Consider the following 18,934-nt stretch of genomic DNA (forward strand, 5'->3'; position numbering starts at 1 on the left):
GCTCCTACACACCAGCGCGATATGCAACGTAATAAAAATAGACGAATATCAAGCGAATATCTATTTTGATCACGTGATCTATTTAGACACAGAAATGAGCATCGAGCGTCAGAATGAAAAGGCACCTTAAAAAAAATACAAACAGAAACAGCACTAATGGCTAATAATCTTTTCTGGTGTTTACCCGAACGTACCTGAAGTAACTTGTTTCGAGCGAATATTTTACAATTTCTAATCGTAATTTCGCATATAAAAGTATATATTTTTATAATTTGTACGACTCAATGGTAAAGTATAGCGCAAAAAAGCTGCCTCCGTCCTTCTATAGACTCTCCCGAAAGAAAGCATGGGTACGAAAGTGTGTATATATTTTATTATAATTATTTTAGAATGGAGCTGATAATCAAACGTCAGTGCGCATATAAATCACATGTAAATCACATATTTAATATCGATAAATTGCTGGATGTTTCGGCTCTGTTTAATTTGAACCATCTTCATCAATTGAACAATAAATATAAAAGCATGACATTCTGTATTGCACATGTTGAGATAAATTCTGGATTTTAAAATAGAATTACAAATTCCTCTAATCTGTTGGTAAGTCGAATAATTAGATGCTGCAGAGAATGGGAAACCAATAAAAAATAAAAATAAATAATCACATGTTATATATTAGAAAAATAAGTCGTAATAAGAATAAAGTCAAAGAACAATTAGTAATATATTAATTATTATTAGTGAATTATTAACAGTTGAAATATTAAATATATATAAAACAATATGTGAAAATTTTGACTACCATTATTGTATGCAATTATATGTCTGTTATATTTTAATATTTGATTATATTTTTTATATCTTAACTGCAGATTTTTTACTTTATTCTTGTTACACTTTATATATATTTTTACTGTATGTACTGTTCATGATTATTTTTTACTAATTGTTCTTTGTTGCATTTGATTATTCAGTTTATCAACGAATTGTGATGGACTTATAATTCTATTTCAAAATCTAAAATTTATCTTGTCATATGTGATTAGAAGAGGTCTCTATAGTCATAAGGGCATATGTGGTTAGAAGAGAATCTCTATCATAAGAGGACGAAGTTTTTATTTTTGTTTAATTTTTGAAACTGTTAAAACATCCTGAAATTATCACATCGAGAAAAGTTGTTAAAAAAAATATTAATTGATTCAACTAAATACAGCAGTTATGGACTGTTAGTATATATTTATCAATTCAAACATGTTTTAAATTAGATTTTGTTAACTTAAATATATAAATACTTGAATTAAATCACTACAAATTAAATGCAGCGTCTGCTCAGACAATAATGGTAAAATAAATTCTATAATATTTAGAGACAGAAAATTTTATTTCGACGATACTAATTATAATAACAAACAAATATTTGTTTTAACTTGATAGAGACTAAGACAAATGTCTTATTTGTAACAATCATTATATCAATATACCAGTATTAGGAGTTATACCATATGTCATACTCATAATGTCCTAATGTAGGGTAGTATTTCTAAATAAGAAAAATTTATTGATTGCATTCTCATGGAAATGCGCGATAGAAGAACCTATTTTATATTTCAATATTCAAAATACACATAATAATATGATTTTGAATACATATTTAGTAGTGTTTAGAATTTTTTATTTAACAAAAAATGTATATATATATATATATATATATATATACATATATATATATATATATATAATAAAAAAATATATATTATTATTATATATTATTTTTATTATTTTTTTCATTTGATTTTATTATTTGTATTATGTTATTTATTATTGTTATTATTAAATCCGATTAAAGCGTGTCTACAATGAGATTTTAAGGAGTAAATCCGGATCTATAATAGGTGTTTTAAATCTTAAGCCGTAAGAAACTGACCAATTGACAAACAGTCGATGCGAGAAAAATGCTTAGTGAGCGCTTGCATCTGATTGGCATATTCCATTAGATCTAAAAATATACAATTAGATATAAGAGCTCACTGAGCGATTGTAGTACTGAATGCATCCATTATGTCAGCATAGAGACTGACAAAATAAGAATTTTGTCAAATTTCTTCGAGCGAGAAAGAAATATAAGCCATCTCACTCTTCCACCAATAGCGGTATGTATGTATGATATATACACATCGCTATTGATGGAAGAGTGAGATAGCTTATACTCCTTTTTCTTCGAAGAAATTTGATGAAATCCTTACGGCCAGTCTCTAATTAGCACTATCAGTAGCGTTTGAGCGTTTGACGTTTGTAGTTGGAACTGTTCAAACTATAAAATTTCAGTTGCTGGATAACGAGTGACAAATCTGTCGCTCCAGTTGCTTATTTTAGCACTTGAAAATGTACCTTATCATGTGACTTTGATGCCAAAAATGAGCGTCGAGCGTCAGCATGAAAAGGTACCTTTAGGTCTGTTCTTTTAGCTGAAGTTCTTGCATTGTTCATCTTCCTTCCTTTTCTCTTCACGTTGGAAAGAAAAAGAAAAAAAATGAATCGTGCAAGAAGCTCAGCTAAAAAGAGGCCAATTGCTTGAGATAGTCTTAAGAACGGACTGTGGATACCGGCTTGTGAGTTTTTTCTCAATATCAGTTAAAACAAAAGACGAAAATTCAGTGTTTTTTTGACAGGGCGCCGGCATTTCCGTTGCTGTTGTAACTTCATCTAATAATAGTTATTCGATTTACTGACTCGACTCGACTCGACTCCGAGTCAATAGTTTGTTCCTTTTAGTTGCATTTCTTGCACAGTTTAGCTTTTCTTTTGCAGCTAAACAGAACAGACCATTGACTCAGAGTCGGGCTGAATCAGTAAATCGAATATAAAATTAAGGTCAGATATAACATTTTTTTTTCTGTTCTTTTATCTTTATGTATTTCTTGTTCCTTATATAAATCATAGGTCTGTTTTTTATGCCTGCACTACAACTTTCTTTCTCGCTTTTGCCAAACATAATATCTCACTTTAAGGTAATTCTTTAGTAAAGTGCCGAAAATTTGGGGTGTCTCACAAGGGCCCATCCAATTACAAAATTTGCATAATTTGGATAAAATATTAGAACTACATGTTTATTTTAATGAAATAATAATGAACATACGATCAAGAGTTACATCTTTATCGAATGAAAAACAAGATGAAGTTATGTTTACTTTTCGAGGTTAAATTTATATGCAAGTTTATACGTAAATATCTTTCCAGAATGGTCGTTGACCTATTACTTTTTTTATGATCATTAAAATCATAATTTTTTAAACTATTATAATCTCATTTTCCAGAAAAATTTATGATAAGATTTGTGTGCAGTTAGTCAAAGAAGCGTTTGCGAGCCTTATCTGTCAGATTTTACGTGAAAGGTTACATTTTCAACATTTTTTTCTTTTATTTTATTGTTAACCTACTGTAGAATTTTGTATACATCAATTTCGGTACTTCGACTTTATTATGTAAAAAAATTAAATTCTAGGGTAACTCGATTTACTAAAGAACCACCTTAACTTCCAAAACTTTATACTATTAGGTGTTGGAATTAATTCGTAGCGTTTTACAAGTGATGGGAAGTACTTTCATTAATGTATTTTTTAATGCTCATGTGAAATAAATAACATTCTTTCATTAAAAACGCTACGAATTAATTCCAACACCTAATAGTTCAGCCACAAAAAAAAACACCCCATATATTGTATGCATATAATCGCCTCAATGAGTAAATTATGAAAACATTGCACAATAATAACATGAATTGAAGAAAAATTTTGCAATAATGTGTTAAAATAATTTGCTATAATTTTGTCAGAATAAAATTTCAAAATGATATTTGTCAAGAATTAAATTTAATTTTAAGATATAAATATTTTATATAATTCATTTTTTTTTAGAATAATACATTATGAATGAGATTGATAGCAATTATTTGTATAATGATTGATTATCTGTATCATATAATATCAAGATTTCATATAATTTCATATAATTTCATAAATGCTTTCAGAGTAATGAAGAAGAAAAGGCATTGCAAAGAAAAAAAGCAAAAGAATTCGCTTTCCAATAGTTCATAATTTATTAATTTTTGAGGTGTATTAATATAACTCCATGAGTGTCTTACAAAGCCCTGTATAGACACACTATACAAATATCAATTTTAATTTTTTATTTCTTTTTCTTCTTTTTAGGAAAGGAAAAATTTCAAGTTAGCTAACCATATGTTTACATACAAGTTAATTCTATATATATTCTATATTGAAGAACTGAATCGAAAAAAAGTGTCTCATAACACCTCAATTTCTTGTAGTGAAATTGTCACAAATTCACATTAAGTATGGGAAGAAACTATGGTAGACATGGTAGATATTTAACTCTCTGTAGTAAAAGACTTTCTAAAAAGAAAAAATTTGTTTTAAGGTTAGTATTCTCTATAATTATGCCATGCCATATGTTGAAGGAATTGTTTTAATGTCAAAATTATATTATATTTCATTATGTTATTTCATTTTTAAAACAGTTCTGACAATAGCAGTATGACAATAAATTTGCACCAAACATAGACTTAATTTTTTGATATTAATAAGCATCTTTTAAATAAGAATTGTCATATGTTGATGAAATTTAATAACTGCGAAAAATATTACTTTGGCTGGAAATCGAATCCCGCTTGCTGACGAGAGTTCTCACAGTTAGACTATTCGATAGTCAGTTTACTATATGTGATGATGCTTTCAAATTTTCATCTTTTAAGAAATTTCTATTAAAGTTAGGCTTTTTTTAAACAAAAAACGTATTCATGGCACAATGTTCAATGTTATTCATTTCATCATGAACACTAATAAAGCTTCATTTAAATTAAACTTTTATAATGAATTTTTACACAACCAATTCAAACACAAATACAAATAGAAAATATATTTTACTCCATCCTGATTGCATGTAATTGTGCATAAAGTTTATTCAGGAAGTAATGCATTATTGATTACGCTGATACCATTACAGTTACTTATTTTAGTAATGGATTAGTAGTAGCATTCAAATCTTCAATCTGATTACTATTCATAGTTATTATATTCAAGATCTTTTAATCCATTAAAAGTTCAATGTCTTCCGGAAGACCCTTATGATCTCTTCTATTTCTTTTAAATCTTTGCAGTTCGACTCGCATAATAAACATTTTTATATTGCAACAAGTATTTACAAGTAAAAAGAATTGCGTTTTTTTTTTAAATCTTGGCGATGGGGACGAAAAAGATATAATGATTAAAAATAGAGATACAAAAAATAAGGAACTCCTGACATAACAAATATTCATCTAAAAAATGATTTAATCTATTTTTCTGAATAGAATAAATCAATATAATTATTATTTGAGTGATCTGAAAATATAATAAGAATATAATCAGTATCGTGGCTATAATAAGTAATGTAGGTTGTTCAAAGAAATACAATTTAATTGATTATTATGTTTCGTACAACGCAAACGTTTTGACTTATTATTAGTCTTCATTAGTGCCCAACTTTAAATTTAAAAAATTCAGGAATCCTCTATTAATAACATATCGTAAATTCAACAAGTTGCTCCCTTTTAACAATGAATTTTGAAAGAATCGCTTCTATTTTACAATACTTTTATTATTTTTTGCAGGCGACGACGTAAAAGAGAGATGATGGAACAAGCAGCCTTAGCAGCCAACTATATCGCTAACAATATTATTAAAAGTGAATCCATTGAGTCAATAGACTCATTCATATCACCTGAAGCAATGGAGTCAAACTCATTCATGTCATCTGAAGTAATGGATTCGAAAGAAATGAACACTTTAGAAACGAACCTAGGTACAAAGCCAATGAATTCAAAAGAAATAAATACTTTAGAAACGTACTTGGAAACAAGGCCAATGAATTCGAAAGAAATAAATACTTTAGAAACGTACCAGGATATAAGCCCAATGAATTCGAACGAAATAAATACTTTAGAAACGTATTTGGAAACAAGGCCAATGAATTCAAAAATAATGAATACTTTAGAAACGTACTTGGATACAAAGCTAAATAAAGATATATATGAAAATGTCCGAATTTGTGAAGAAGACGACATTCCAGGTATAAATCGTATCCAAGAGCATGAGCCTGAAGGTGATCGTATTATCAATATTTCTTTCTTTATGAAAGAGATGCATCGGGTATTTGATGGTCATGCACCAGGATTTGAGTGCAAATTTAAAGATTGGATACTTATAAATTCACGTCGCCGAGGATTACTGACACAGTTCTTTTATAAGTGTCAAACCTGTAGTTATGAAGCAAACTTTTGGTCACATCCCACAGACAAAAAAGTCTTTCTCATCAGTACGGCTATTACAGCTTCCAATCAAAATTCAAAGATTGGAATTAATGCTGAACTGAAAGAACAATTTGCCGCTGTAAATCTACCGTGTTTGAATGGGAAAATAGATATCAGATAAGATATTTATTAATCAATGATATCGAAATGACGAACATTAAAAATATGAAACTAACAGGAAATTAAAAAGCAATTCAATCGAAGAGAAATGAAGTAATTAGTGGCATTTGTATTGTTGCGTCCGAATGATACGACTATTAAGTTTGAGCTGTTCAATGAATGAAGTATCCTTCGGACGAATCGTTCTTTTTAAGAATAGATATCATGGTTACTAACTGGAACTTTGATTCGGACATATGTATGCTTCTCTGTATTTGAATTTATACGTTCTTTGTTGTTTCCTCTACTGAATGTATCTTTTTTTTTTTTAGCGAATTTATCTCCATACGTCCGGTTTCAAATACTCACGATCATTTACACAGGTTGTAATCTATGTAATATAAACTTATGCCATAATCCTGTAAGAATTGATCAATTATAGTCGATTATTCCTCTCTCATTCAACTATGATCAAGTCTTACAGATTATGGTCAGTATAAATGATCCTAAACTCACTGAAATATAATATTGAAACGCGCATTTGCTGATATCGCAATCCGATAAAGAAGGTTCTAAATGATATTTCTATGATAAAAGACATCATATATAATATTGAAACGCTATCTCTCATATCACTTAACAAAGGCAATAGAGGGTCGCGTGTTTCAGTATAATTATATTTCAGTGATGTCACTTTAACTACATAATGTTGCTTTCCTTTTAGAACACAATCGATACTATTTGTTTTATTGAATAAATTTATTGAAGAAGGATAGAACAACGATTGTGTATCAATCGTCTCCTAAAAGGAAAACAACCTAAGTATAGATTTTAATTAATATTAACCTCGTGAGATATCATAGGCCAAGATGTATTGCGACGCCGAACAGAATTAATTTTTGTAACGTATTCTATAGTGCTGTCTGTGAAAAAAGACTTTTCATTTTTGTATTTTCTGCGAAGAGGTATTAATTAGACAAAAAGGTATATATACTAAGATTCTAAATAATCAGAGAATTGGTTTTGCGTCACGATTTTTAATCGATGATGCTTTTTAATTAAAAGCCATATTAATTGAACGTCATTATGTTGAAAATTCGATTCAGATAAAATAATACTTCTAGATGTAAGAATATATGGTATTCGCTCCCGAGATGCGCAGTACTGATCAATCCAAGAGTTGTCCCAAATGCAAAAAGCATTATGGCTTCTATGATCTGCGACAGATTAAAAGTTGGTTTATAATAACAGAGAAAAACCTTTCTGATAATAGTAATCTGTAAGTATTGACTAATCACCGTCAAATGAGAGAAGAATAATTGATTGATCAATTCTTACGGTATAAGTTAATAGATTACGGTTATTAATCTCAAGTTAAGGAGTACTCCTGAGTAGTCACTTTAGCCATATTGAATCGTGACGTCGTCATAAGCGAGAAATGACACGTTGATTTTTCTTGCATATCATTTATAAATAAAGAGAATTTGGATGAAACGAAATGATGAGATCTATTTAAAACACTTGTAAAAATGAAAATTATCCTTATCTCCCCTGACAATAAAGAATCGAAAAAAGTTCGTTTACGTATCTTTTACGATTATTTACTGACTATCAAAGGAGATAAGGATAGTTTTTCATCCATTTTTACAAGTGTTTTTACAAATGTTTATGACGTCATGATTTAATATAGTTGGAGTACTCTCAGTAGCCTTAAATTATATATTTCCACAATGCTATCGTGTCGCACTATATTTGAGGCTACATTTCGATTCACTAAATTTGATCCCACCATCATGCATAATGAAATACCTTATTCTTACATCATGTTCTTAGTGATCGTCGGTTCTTGTAGTTGTACTTATTTTCGCAATGGTTCGTTTCGAATTAATTTCGGCATAGGAACGGTGACTCGTGTTTAAAGATCGATAGGAGGATATATTAATTATAATTAATACTCATTTAAATCCCCTTTACATGTCTGCATTCTCTCAGAAAATACCATATATTGTTTTTTAATAGGGATGGGCGACATATCGCCGATACTTTGTCTTTTAATTGATGTACATGAACATTTGAACAGGAATATTAATTTTTCGATATGATCCGATAAGTCCGTATTTAGCCCGGATTAAGATCAGAAACTTATTATTTGTTACTTATTATACATATATGGTAAGAATACAATATATAATAATATACAATATAAATTTAAAATCATACAAGTATAAATAAAAATAAAATATGTAAATACTATATTTTTGTTATATTCGATATTCATTTCAACAATGTGATAAAAAACAGATGTAACAAACAAAAATTAAAAATAGAAGGTAAACAGTAAAGAGCTAGTCTTATATAGGATGGTATTCATAGCTGGTTTTTATTTCAAGATTGTTTTAAGTAATGTCTTAAGACGTTAATGCAGCTCTCTTCTGATTAATTCATGACATTTCAAGATTGAACTTAAGACAGTTTTGAATATAAGAATTGACTATGAATACTAGCCATAGTACTATTTTCTGAGACATAATTTATATAAAATTTCAATCTCTTATAAGTTGTATAACTTTTCATTATTTTTCAAATTGAAACAATATTTCCAGTGGTATTAGTGCATTTTTAAAAAATAAAATTAATTTTAAATATATGTAGAACATAATTTATAAAATCCAGGGCAACATTTTTTACATCATTTAGTTTTTTCATTTTATTTAATTTTATATTATCAAACGTTAATTTTAGTAAAAAATATTTTCAAATATCATTTTATATGTTGTTTAGAAATTATCCAATAATAGTATTAAGTGCAAAAGTTATGTGCGTCAAATTAAATTTTAAATTACAAATTGAATATATTCATTTGAATTATGGTATTCTTTATTTTTATAATCTTCCACGGATTACGTAAGCAGTTTTATATATATATATATATATATATATATATATATATATTTATATATGTTTGTATATGATATGAAATATATCGAGTGGGAAAAAAAGGTCGGTAACCCTTGAATAGATCTCGCATAATTAAAAGTTATGAAGTAACTTGAAAAAATATTTTATTATAGTGTTTTGAAGAGTTCTCAAGATGAGCTACAAGAATATGCAGTGAAAAATGGAGGTTTCTATTAAAAAAAAGTCAATGTGACCTTGATTTAGCCTTAGCGATACCATCCAAGATCAAACTGATAATATCAGTAAGTAGATTTTTTTATACCCTATAATTTTTATCTGAAACTTTCTATAAAACTTATATTTTCCATGTATTGAGAGGTATATATATATATATATATATATATAGACCTTTTTTTCCATCCGGTATGTACATTATTATTATTATATACATGAAAAGCACAAATAATTACATATTTAAATCTTATTATATTAACATTTACATAAATTTTAAAAGAATTATCCAAGATTTATTGATTCACACCGAACAAAGAATCAATTGATCTTACGTAATATTTGACCTTTGAGTCATATTATTACGCGTTGTGAGAGATAGCAATTGCTGTACGCAGTTGTCTGTAACAATTCGCGTTGACAGTGTCGCTAATAGTGATTTTTATAATCAGTCGCATCTTGTCAAACGTTTACAAGAAGTACTTATAAAGACATTTTCAAGTTACATTTGCCATGGAATACTGGTTAATATTGTTATCGATAGTGATCGGTGTTGTCAGCATTGATTACCTCTTTAGAAGTTTTAATTTCTTTAAAAGACATGGTATTATACATGTACCGCCTATTTCAATTTTCGCAACCATAGCATCGATTATATTTCCTCGAAGATCATTCGTTGACATCATTTTGGAGCTGTACAATTTTAATCCGAATGCAAAATATTATGGATTTTATGGCATTATAATTCCATTCTTCGTGCTTCGCGATCCGGAACTCATTAAGACTATTTTTGTTAAGAATTTCGAAGCATTTCCAGATCGTCCTGGTTTCTCCGATTTAAATAATCCTCTGCTCGAGAAAAATTTGTTTTCTCTTCGCGGAGAAAATTGGCGAAACGTAAGAAGTCTTTTGAGTCCCTCTTTTACGTCCAGCAAGATGAAAATGATGTTCACGTTGATGTCGGAATGTGCTGTAGATTTTGCTAAATTTCTGTCGACATTGCCAACGGATAAATTATGCAATATGAACATGAAAAATGCTTTCTCTAAATATACAAACGATGTCATTGCCACATGTGCTTTTGGAATCAAGGTCGATTCTATGAAGGATCCAACGAATAAATTTTATGTTTATGGCAAAGAAGCGACTAACTTTATAGAGGATCACTTTATAAAGTTTATTTTTCTTAAAACATTTCCTAGTCTCGGACGAATTCTCAATGTAAAAATTATAAACGATTACGTATTGCATTTCTTCAAGGACATTGTAAAGACTACAATCGCTACTCGCGATAAGGAACACATTACACGTCCGGATATGCTGCAGTTAATGATGGATATCAGAGACAAAGAAGGTGATAGAAAATTAGATATTGATGACATGACTGCGCAAGCATTTATTTTTTTCTTTGCTGGTTTTGATACCAGTTCAACCGCGATGTCCTTCGTAGCTCACGAAATCGCAGCTAACCCAGAAGTTCAAACCAAATTACAACAAGAGATTGACAAGATTTTGAATGAATCGAATAAAGAAGTGTCTTACGAAGTTATTAATCAGTTTGAATATTTAGATGCGGTGATAAGCGAGGCACTCAGATTATATCCACCAGTTGCCTTCTTAGAAAGGACATGTGAAAAAACTTATGAATTACCACCCGCATTACCGGATGAGAAATCTGTTATCGTGAAGAAGGGTATGCCTGTTTGGATTCCGATTTTGGCAATCCATCGTGATAAAAAATACTTCGATGATCCGGAGAAATTTTATCCAGAAAGATTTTTAGATAATAAGCTTCATAATTCTTCATGTTATATGCCGTTTGGATTAGGACCAAGAATGTGCATAGCTAACAGATTTGCCATACTGGAAATCAAAGTCTTGCTATTTCATTTATTAGCGCGATGTGAATTGAAACTTTGCGCAAAAACTGAGTCCCCAATAAAATTCAGGAAAAGTCTGGTAATGGCGCCGGAAAATGGATTCTGGTTGAATATTCAGCGTAGGAAAAATATGCATCCTTTGCTGGAGTCTGCAATAGTGGATAATTAATATTAAAAAACATTTCAAATAGCAATAATGTGGCTATTTAAAAAAAATACATTTGTAACAAAAATTATTTTTATAATAAAAATTAATTATTACATGCGTCTTTATGTGTGAATATACATATTATACTTATTATTATATGCAGCAATAATAAATTCAAGATTATGAATTGAAATTATTTATTGGAAATAATAATTAGTGTTATTAAAATGTATAATTCAACGAAAATCGGAACATATTGTAGCAATTACGATCTATTCAGGTTCAAACTTATATTTTCTTCTATACATATATCTAATTTATTGATATACAGATTTTTATAGGAACAAAAAGAAGAAAACGATGAGAATAAATATATATATGTAATATGTATAGAGATATTTATTACTAAATAATAGCATATAACAGTATACAGTTTATTTAAAATAAACACACACCATTTTTTATATATTATTTATTAAAGATAGGACTTTTTCGAAACTGTGAAACCCTCGAAACTTAGAAAAGTTATACTTTTAAGGTATAAAGTTTCTAAAATTTAATATTTACAGTATTTTGTTAACATATTGATATATTAGGTGTTGGAATTAATTCGTAGCGTTTTTAATGAAAGAATGTTATTTATTTCACATGAGCATTAAAAAATACATTAATGAAAGTACTTCCCATCACTTGTAAAACGCTACGAATTAATTCCAACACCTAATATTTTTTTGTTATTTAATATATAGAATGAAAGATTAGAATAAGGATTTAATTTATAGGGTTTATAATTATATATAAACAAAATTTTTGCTACAAATTATAATTTTGCCGATTGAATTGATAATCGATTAAAGGAAGTCACCTATTATGTAAAGAATCAATTCAGCTGTTTTGATTGTAAATAATTAGAGACTTTTTTCGTTTTACATATCAATAATTGAGAAATATATAGAAAATATTTTTAAAATGTCGAAAATATCATTAAAAACAGCTCAAGAAAAGATGCGTGAAAACATTCCAGATAAACATAATCCACATGAAATATTGAAGTACAATTTTATGGAAAAAGAAGGTTTTGAATTCACATCAGTTATTTCGACTACAAAGGTATGTTTATCCTATTCTTAATTAAATTTTGATTTGAGAAATTTTATATTGATTCAAACAACCTTGGATTACTTTGACTACTATAAAAGATGCTTATCTCTTTTTCCTAATTGAATTATCTTAAATTCTATCTTATTTGTAAAGATCTACTCACCCGAATTTGACAAACAAAAACAGCAAATTATCGATAGTGATTGGGGAGGATATGCCTTGGATTTAGATTTATGGGAGGACAACAAATCGTCTATGGTACAAATAAGGCCACATGAAGTATCATTGGACAACAAGGAAAGTTTCGGTTTTTTGTCTGACAGATTGATAGGCATCGGCTCATCCTTCCTAACGAGATCACCCGAAAGCGGTCTCTATATTCTCAGTAAATGTGTTCTGAAAAATAGGGTATTGTCGAAAATTCCACAATTAAATTAATACCCAACGAACAAAAATGTTAATACAAATTTTATCGATAAAACGAGGACAAGAATATAATTATCTACAATATGTTAGCAATTTAATTTTGTCTAAATTGTAATATTTAATCTTAATTTACTATATAATTTATCATACAGTTTACTATATGATTTTATAAATTTTTATTATTAATATTTAAGTAAATATTAAATGTTTAATTATATAAATATTCCTTAATATTAATTTTTTAATTTTTAATTATAATTTATTTATTTATATTTAAAATATGAGTTTAATGTGAATACAATTAATGCCGATTTGCCAACAATTTTCGATCGAATTGTTGTCAATCTGCTGACATACTACCGACAGTTTATTTATTGAGTAAAAATAATTATACGAAATGATTTCGTCCATTTTCTACTTCTTATAGCAGATATCAAAAGCAAAAAGAAGAAAAATCTGCAAGCAGATTCTGTTATATTTTTATTCTGCTAACAAAATATATACTTAGCAGACACTTTGCAAAATTTGTTTTCAATAGATGTCTATATAATTGAGTTAATTAATAATATTTGAATTTTATATTTATCTTGTTGCTATTCTTTGCTTTTTAGGGTCTTACGGATATTACCATGTTGCAATATCATCGACATTTGCAATATATTGATCTCACTAATAATAATGTATCATGTTTGTCGCCTCTGAGCGGCCTTCCATACTTAATGTATTTAAACGCATCGCATAATAAAATTGAACATGTGTCAGATTTTACACCTCCTTGGTACCTCACCTACGTAAATTTATCTTACAATCGTATAACAGACATAGGCGATCTGAGCAGCTGCTGGAGCATCGTTAAATTAAACTTATCTCACAACATTTTAGAAAGCATTTCTGGGCTAAAAAATTTAAAGTAAATACAAAATATGTGTCTTCCGATGCGCGACCTGTATTTACAATTTGTTATCGTTTTTTATAGACATTTACAGTACTTGAACTTGTCCTACAACCTCATCGAACGTATTGAAAATTTGGACGATCTGAATATACGAGAATTAAATTTAGAAGGCAATTGTATAACTTCATTTAGATCTGCCATACCCGGCCGTGGCATAAATACGTTATCTAATTTGCGAACAATTCTCCTGGGATACAATAGATTGTCCACTCTGAGCTTTTTCAAAGTGATCATCACAAAAGAACGGATTGCACGCCAAAGTATTTCTAGTCCTGTTTTAATTAAATGGTTTTTAGGATGCATACACCTTACGCTTCGTAGATCTAAAGTTCAATAGAATCACTGATCTAATGGAGATATTGAATTTGAAGGGCTTCATATCTAAGATCGACTTTAGAGGCAACGCCTGCACAAAATGGCCCAATTATCGAAATATATTGATATCTTCTATATCAAGCATTAAATTTATTGACGGTGTTCAGGTCTTTCCGGAAGAAAAGGTAATTTTTCTAAATGAAAAAGAGAAAACACTTTTCAAAAGTACTGAGAGCCTACATTTTTTCTAGAATTCCGAAGGAAATTGATAAAATCTGAAGAAATTTAAGATTTTTTTTTTCATAAATTAAAAATATTAATTTTTTTAAATATTATGGGATATTATGAGAATTTTTTTTAAATTTGGAACTTATAGTTACTTGCAACTAATTGATTATAACATTTAATCATTAATTTTTATAATAATAATAATAAGAAAACATTAAAAATAATTAAAAGGAAAATTTTCGCATTATTTGTTTCAGAAAAGATCAAGTTTGGAGAAATGTAAAAGAATTGTTCATGTATGTAATTATATATAAAAAAAAACTATATATAGTTATATGTACAAGCAAATTTTTGTACATTTCTCTAAACTTAATTTTTCTAAAATAAACAATGCGAAAATTATTCCTTTAACTGTTTTTGATATTTCATTATTCTTATTATTTTTAACACTAAAAAATAATTTTATAAAAGAAAAAAAGATGTATAAACATGATGTATGGACATATTTCATGTATAATTATCAGGGTTGAGTATAGTGCTAAGTTAAAAAGATAAAAATTAAGTTAAAAAATTAATTAATTTTAACTTAACTTAGTTACAATTTAGATTTTACTCTTAACTTTTTAACTTTATTTAGTTACATTTTATCCGTAACTATTAATTTTTTATTTAATTTTTTTGAAATTAAGTCTCAGGCATTATACGCGGTAATAGCGATAACTTAAAATAAGGTGAAAATTGCAAAAGTGAGCAAATTTATTATTAGGTGTTGACCAATGAAATTATAAATATTCTAATGAATTTGTTCACTTTTCTAATTTTCATCTCATTTAACAAATTACACAATCGACTCCCAGATTTCAATTTGTTAGAAATGCCGTGTATTTTAATGTATCTAGTTTTTGATAGGTTGAAATTTATTATTCCTTATTATTAAAATATAACACATCAATATCATCTTCGGCTCATGTAGGTTCACATGTTGATCGGCTGTTCAGTGCAGGATTTATTTGCGATAACTTGCGAGAAAAGATGTCCGACAAAAATTTCGAAATAGCTTTATTACCTATATTTAATAAGTATATGTGAACAAAATATTCAAACATTTAACTTAGTTAAAATTAAGTTAAAAAAGTTAACTTATCCAACCCTAATAATTATATATGGATATTTATGCATGTTTATATATTTTTATAAATATTTTTACTTGGTAAATATTTTCTTCCAGGTGACATCAGCTATGCTGTTTGCTTCACCATTGGACTTGATAGCTGCCCGTAAAGTAGCAAAATTAACTTTACTAGAACACTTAAATATCAACAAGATAAACGCTCACGTTCAACCGTATGATGAAATCAGCCCTCCTTTGATAATACTCACAGGACCGTCGGCGGTGAAAAAACTGGAACTGGCATTGCATGTAGCTCAAACAATTCCCGATAAAGTAATCTTTGCAATCCATTTTTTGCAATATCCTTTCAATTATCTTAAAGGTCAATTTTAAAGAAATAACAGGATATAATTTCGTAGATAAAATATTGTCTTTGGCATACTACAAAGGAAATATGCGGAAACGATGACGAAAGTAAAGCGTACATTCTTGTAAACAAGGAAGAGTTTAACGACATAGCACGGCGCGGCGAATTTTTAGTAATTCTGGATCTTTTGGGCGATTGTTACGGATTTCGTTAGTGCAATATTACTTATATTAATTTATACGAAAATACTGTAATGGAATACATATTTGTAAAAATTTCTAAAAAATCTCATAATTTATTATAATTTTTAAGAATTTTTGTCATATTTTAAATTTATAAAAAATTCGAAAAAATACTTAAACTTCTTCAGATTTTATAAGTTTTCTTTGGAAATTAAAATGAGAAATCTTAAAATAATTTAGAATAATTTAAAAATATATAAAATATAGTTTCAAAAATTAAAGATGCAGATTTTTTTCAATATATTAAAAAAAGTATTTCAATGTTTAAAAAACTTGAGGTATTTTCTAAGAAGTTATAATATTATACACAAAATTATAAGAAATTCTTAGAAAAATTTTCATTCTATTTGAAAACTATAATTCTTTTTACAGATGTAAATCAGATTAGTCCATTGATATCTGAACGCAAAATTGGACTTACTCAAATGAATTTATACGCAGTCACCGAAATTTCTAAACGATATCCGAACGTGAAAGCGATCTTAATATTTACACAAAGTATTGATCTTCACAGAGATTGGATACAAGAGAAATTTGAGGTTTACACATGGCTTAAAGACAGTGTGGAAAATTTGTTGGCTGTTAAAGTAAGCAAGCGTGAAGGAAAAACAGAGACTACTAGTTGCATATTAAACTTTATCGAAGAAATTTTGGATGAGGTTCGATTAAATAATTTAATTATAATATACAATCTCTGTGTGTGATGAAAAAAATTTTCATAATTCATATTTAAATTTTTTTTTCGTATTATAAATTAAAAAAAAATTTTAAATTTTTTTAAATTTTAAAAGAAAATTTCTAAAAAAATATTTCTTGTTCAGATTTTATAAATATTTTTTGGAAATTATAGAATGAATAATTTTAAGCATAATATTTCAGGATTTATATAAATAAAAAATTCTAGATGTAAATCTCTTCTAAGCATTTTTGAAAAGTATTTAAATTCGCATAAAAATTGGAAAAATGTTCTAAAAAGTTTTAAAATAATATAAAAAATATGAAAAATTCTGAAAAATTATGTGAAGAATTCTAAGAAAAATGTTCACTAGGAATATATTGCGAAATTCTGTTAAATATTTGTTGTTAGATAATGAACCGTCTAGTATTTCCAATTTACATCTCCATGAGACCTCAAAGAAACGAGACTACAACAACCAATACAATATTGCAAAATAATACGATGTTTCTAAAAGGTATATTGCGAAGAAATGAAATAGCATCACAGAAAAAAAAGCACATTACAATGTTAGAAACAAAAAATGAAAAAGATATAAAATCATTTGATCAATTGTCATCAGAAGAAAAAAACCAGGCGTCGGATGAATTAAAAGTACAAATCGTAACTTTAAATGAAATTTATATTTTGTATTATCAACATTGTAAATATATAGGTATTATTGGACGAGGAATTGAATATCATTATCGATGATGAAGAGACGAAACGTGAAAAACATAGGTCGAAGATGTTGCAGCGTCGAACTATATTGATGATGGACATGCTTGACCAGTTCGATAACGATAATTTTAACGAATCAACATCTTCCGAAGAAATAATAGACATTGTATATGCTTTGAATTTCGCGAAAGATTATCCCAGCAAATCATTACATAACTTTTAGTTTTTCTAGGATATGTCAATGTTATATTTATATCAATGAAATATATTTGATACATAAGTGATATATTCCAAAGTTGCTGGCATAAAGCTAGAATAATACATTTCTCGTACAAATAATATTACGTGTAACATTGATGACTTCGTAATATTATATATATGTCTATGTTACATGTTTTGATTTGATGGGATTAATCTCATTTTAGAAACTTCTTCTATTATTTTGATCACAATATAAGATATATACATATATTCTCTGTGGAGTACTCAAGATAAATTAAGTACTTTCATTGAACAGAAAAACAACAGTAATATAAGTTTAGTTTAAAAAAGAAACATCACAATAGGATAACTTTTTTTTCAACATTCTCTTATTGTTATTCTTATTTTGTGTAAATATAATTTTCATGTACAGCAGCAAGAAAGGATAACGTACGAAGAAAAAGCAAAAGCATTAAAAAATATATATATTGAACTTGTTATAAAAAGTAGGAAATTGTACTTGGACTACCACAAAAACCATCCTGGCTTCTTTACTTTAGTGGTAATTCATTATTCCTATATTAAATTAATTTTAATTACATCTAGTATCATACATCTGATATGAATTATTACTTTGTGTTGTAGCTGCTTATGGATAATTATACAAAAGCTTTTGACTCGTTAATCAACTTCATTCATGAATCATATACAAATCTGCCTTATAGAAAATCAATATTCTTTTCAGAAACGCATCATTTTAAGCATACGGCTATTTCCGTCATGCTTGAAAGTATCATTGATAAGATCAGAGAGTGAGTATATTACATTTATACAAAGATTGGTTAACGCAAAAAATAACACTTTTCTGTTACAGAAATTTATCAATATCTAAACTCCAACGCAGAAAAATATTAAAATTAGAGAATTGATTGTTCTTCTCAAAATAATGATTGCAATAAGCTATAATAA

The 18,934-nt window shown here is 27.9% G+C and overlaps 3 protein-coding genes across 12 annotated transcripts; all 3 read left to right on the plus strand.

The window, feature by feature from the left end:
• The first annotated feature begins 154 nt into the window (after window positions 1-154).
• On the plus strand, window positions 155-9,113 carry LOC105148972 (uncharacterized). 10 transcript variants are annotated; one of them, XM_087414729.1, is made up of 4 exons: window positions 2,277-2,609; window positions 2,656-2,871; window positions 4,209-4,437; window positions 5,669-9,113. In XM_087414729.1, the coding sequence occupies exons 3-4, from the start codon at window positions 4,355-4,357 to the stop codon at window positions 6,486-6,488; spliced, it is 903 nt and encodes a 300-aa protein (XP_087270855.1). In that variant the 5' UTR covers window positions 2,277-2,609; window positions 2,656-2,871; window positions 4,209-4,354; the 3' UTR covers window positions 6,489-9,113. The 10 variants fall into 10 exon arrangements, with proteins under 10 accessions (XP_087270858.1, XP_011059369.1, XP_011059368.1 ...); XM_087414728.1 differs by having other exon boundaries at window positions 2,670-2,871; XM_087414732.1 differs by lacking the exons at window positions 2,277-2,609; window positions 2,656-2,871 and adding an exon at window positions 155-350.
• An 828-nt stretch (window positions 9,114-9,941) lies between these two features.
• Window positions 9,942-11,744, plus strand: LOC105148971 (cytochrome P450 9e2). The gene has a single exon (XM_011061061.2). It carries the CDS (start codon window positions 10,109-10,111, stop codon window positions 11,642-11,644), a length of 1,536 nt encoding a protein of 511 aa, XP_011059363.1. The 5' UTR covers window positions 9,942-10,108; the 3' UTR covers window positions 11,645-11,744.
• Window positions 11,745-11,972: 228 nt separating this feature from the next.
• LOC105149014 (uncharacterized) lies at window positions 11,973-18,931 on the plus strand. The gene is given in 14 exon segments (XM_087414737.1): window positions 11,973-12,733; window positions 12,878-13,132; window positions 13,762-14,060; window positions 14,127-14,331; window positions 14,402-14,605; window positions 15,877-16,092; window positions 16,179-16,335; window positions 16,741-17,027; window positions 17,456-17,698; window positions 17,760-17,930; window positions 18,399-18,527; window positions 18,611-18,777; window positions 18,840-18,887; window positions 18,889-18,931. Coding segments are annotated over 14 exon segments (2,565 nt in total). The 5' UTR covers window positions 11,973-12,592.
• The last annotated feature ends 3 nt before the right edge of the window (window positions 18,932-18,934 follow it).

The sequence above is a fragment of the Acromyrmex echinatior genome, chromosome 16 (genome assembly GCF_024713525.1).
Source record: "Acromyrmex echinatior isolate Ae372 chromosome 16, ASM2471352v2, whole genome shotgun sequence".
NCBI classification, from domain to species: Eukaryota; Metazoa; Arthropoda; class Insecta; order Hymenoptera; family Formicidae; genus Acromyrmex; species Acromyrmex echinatior.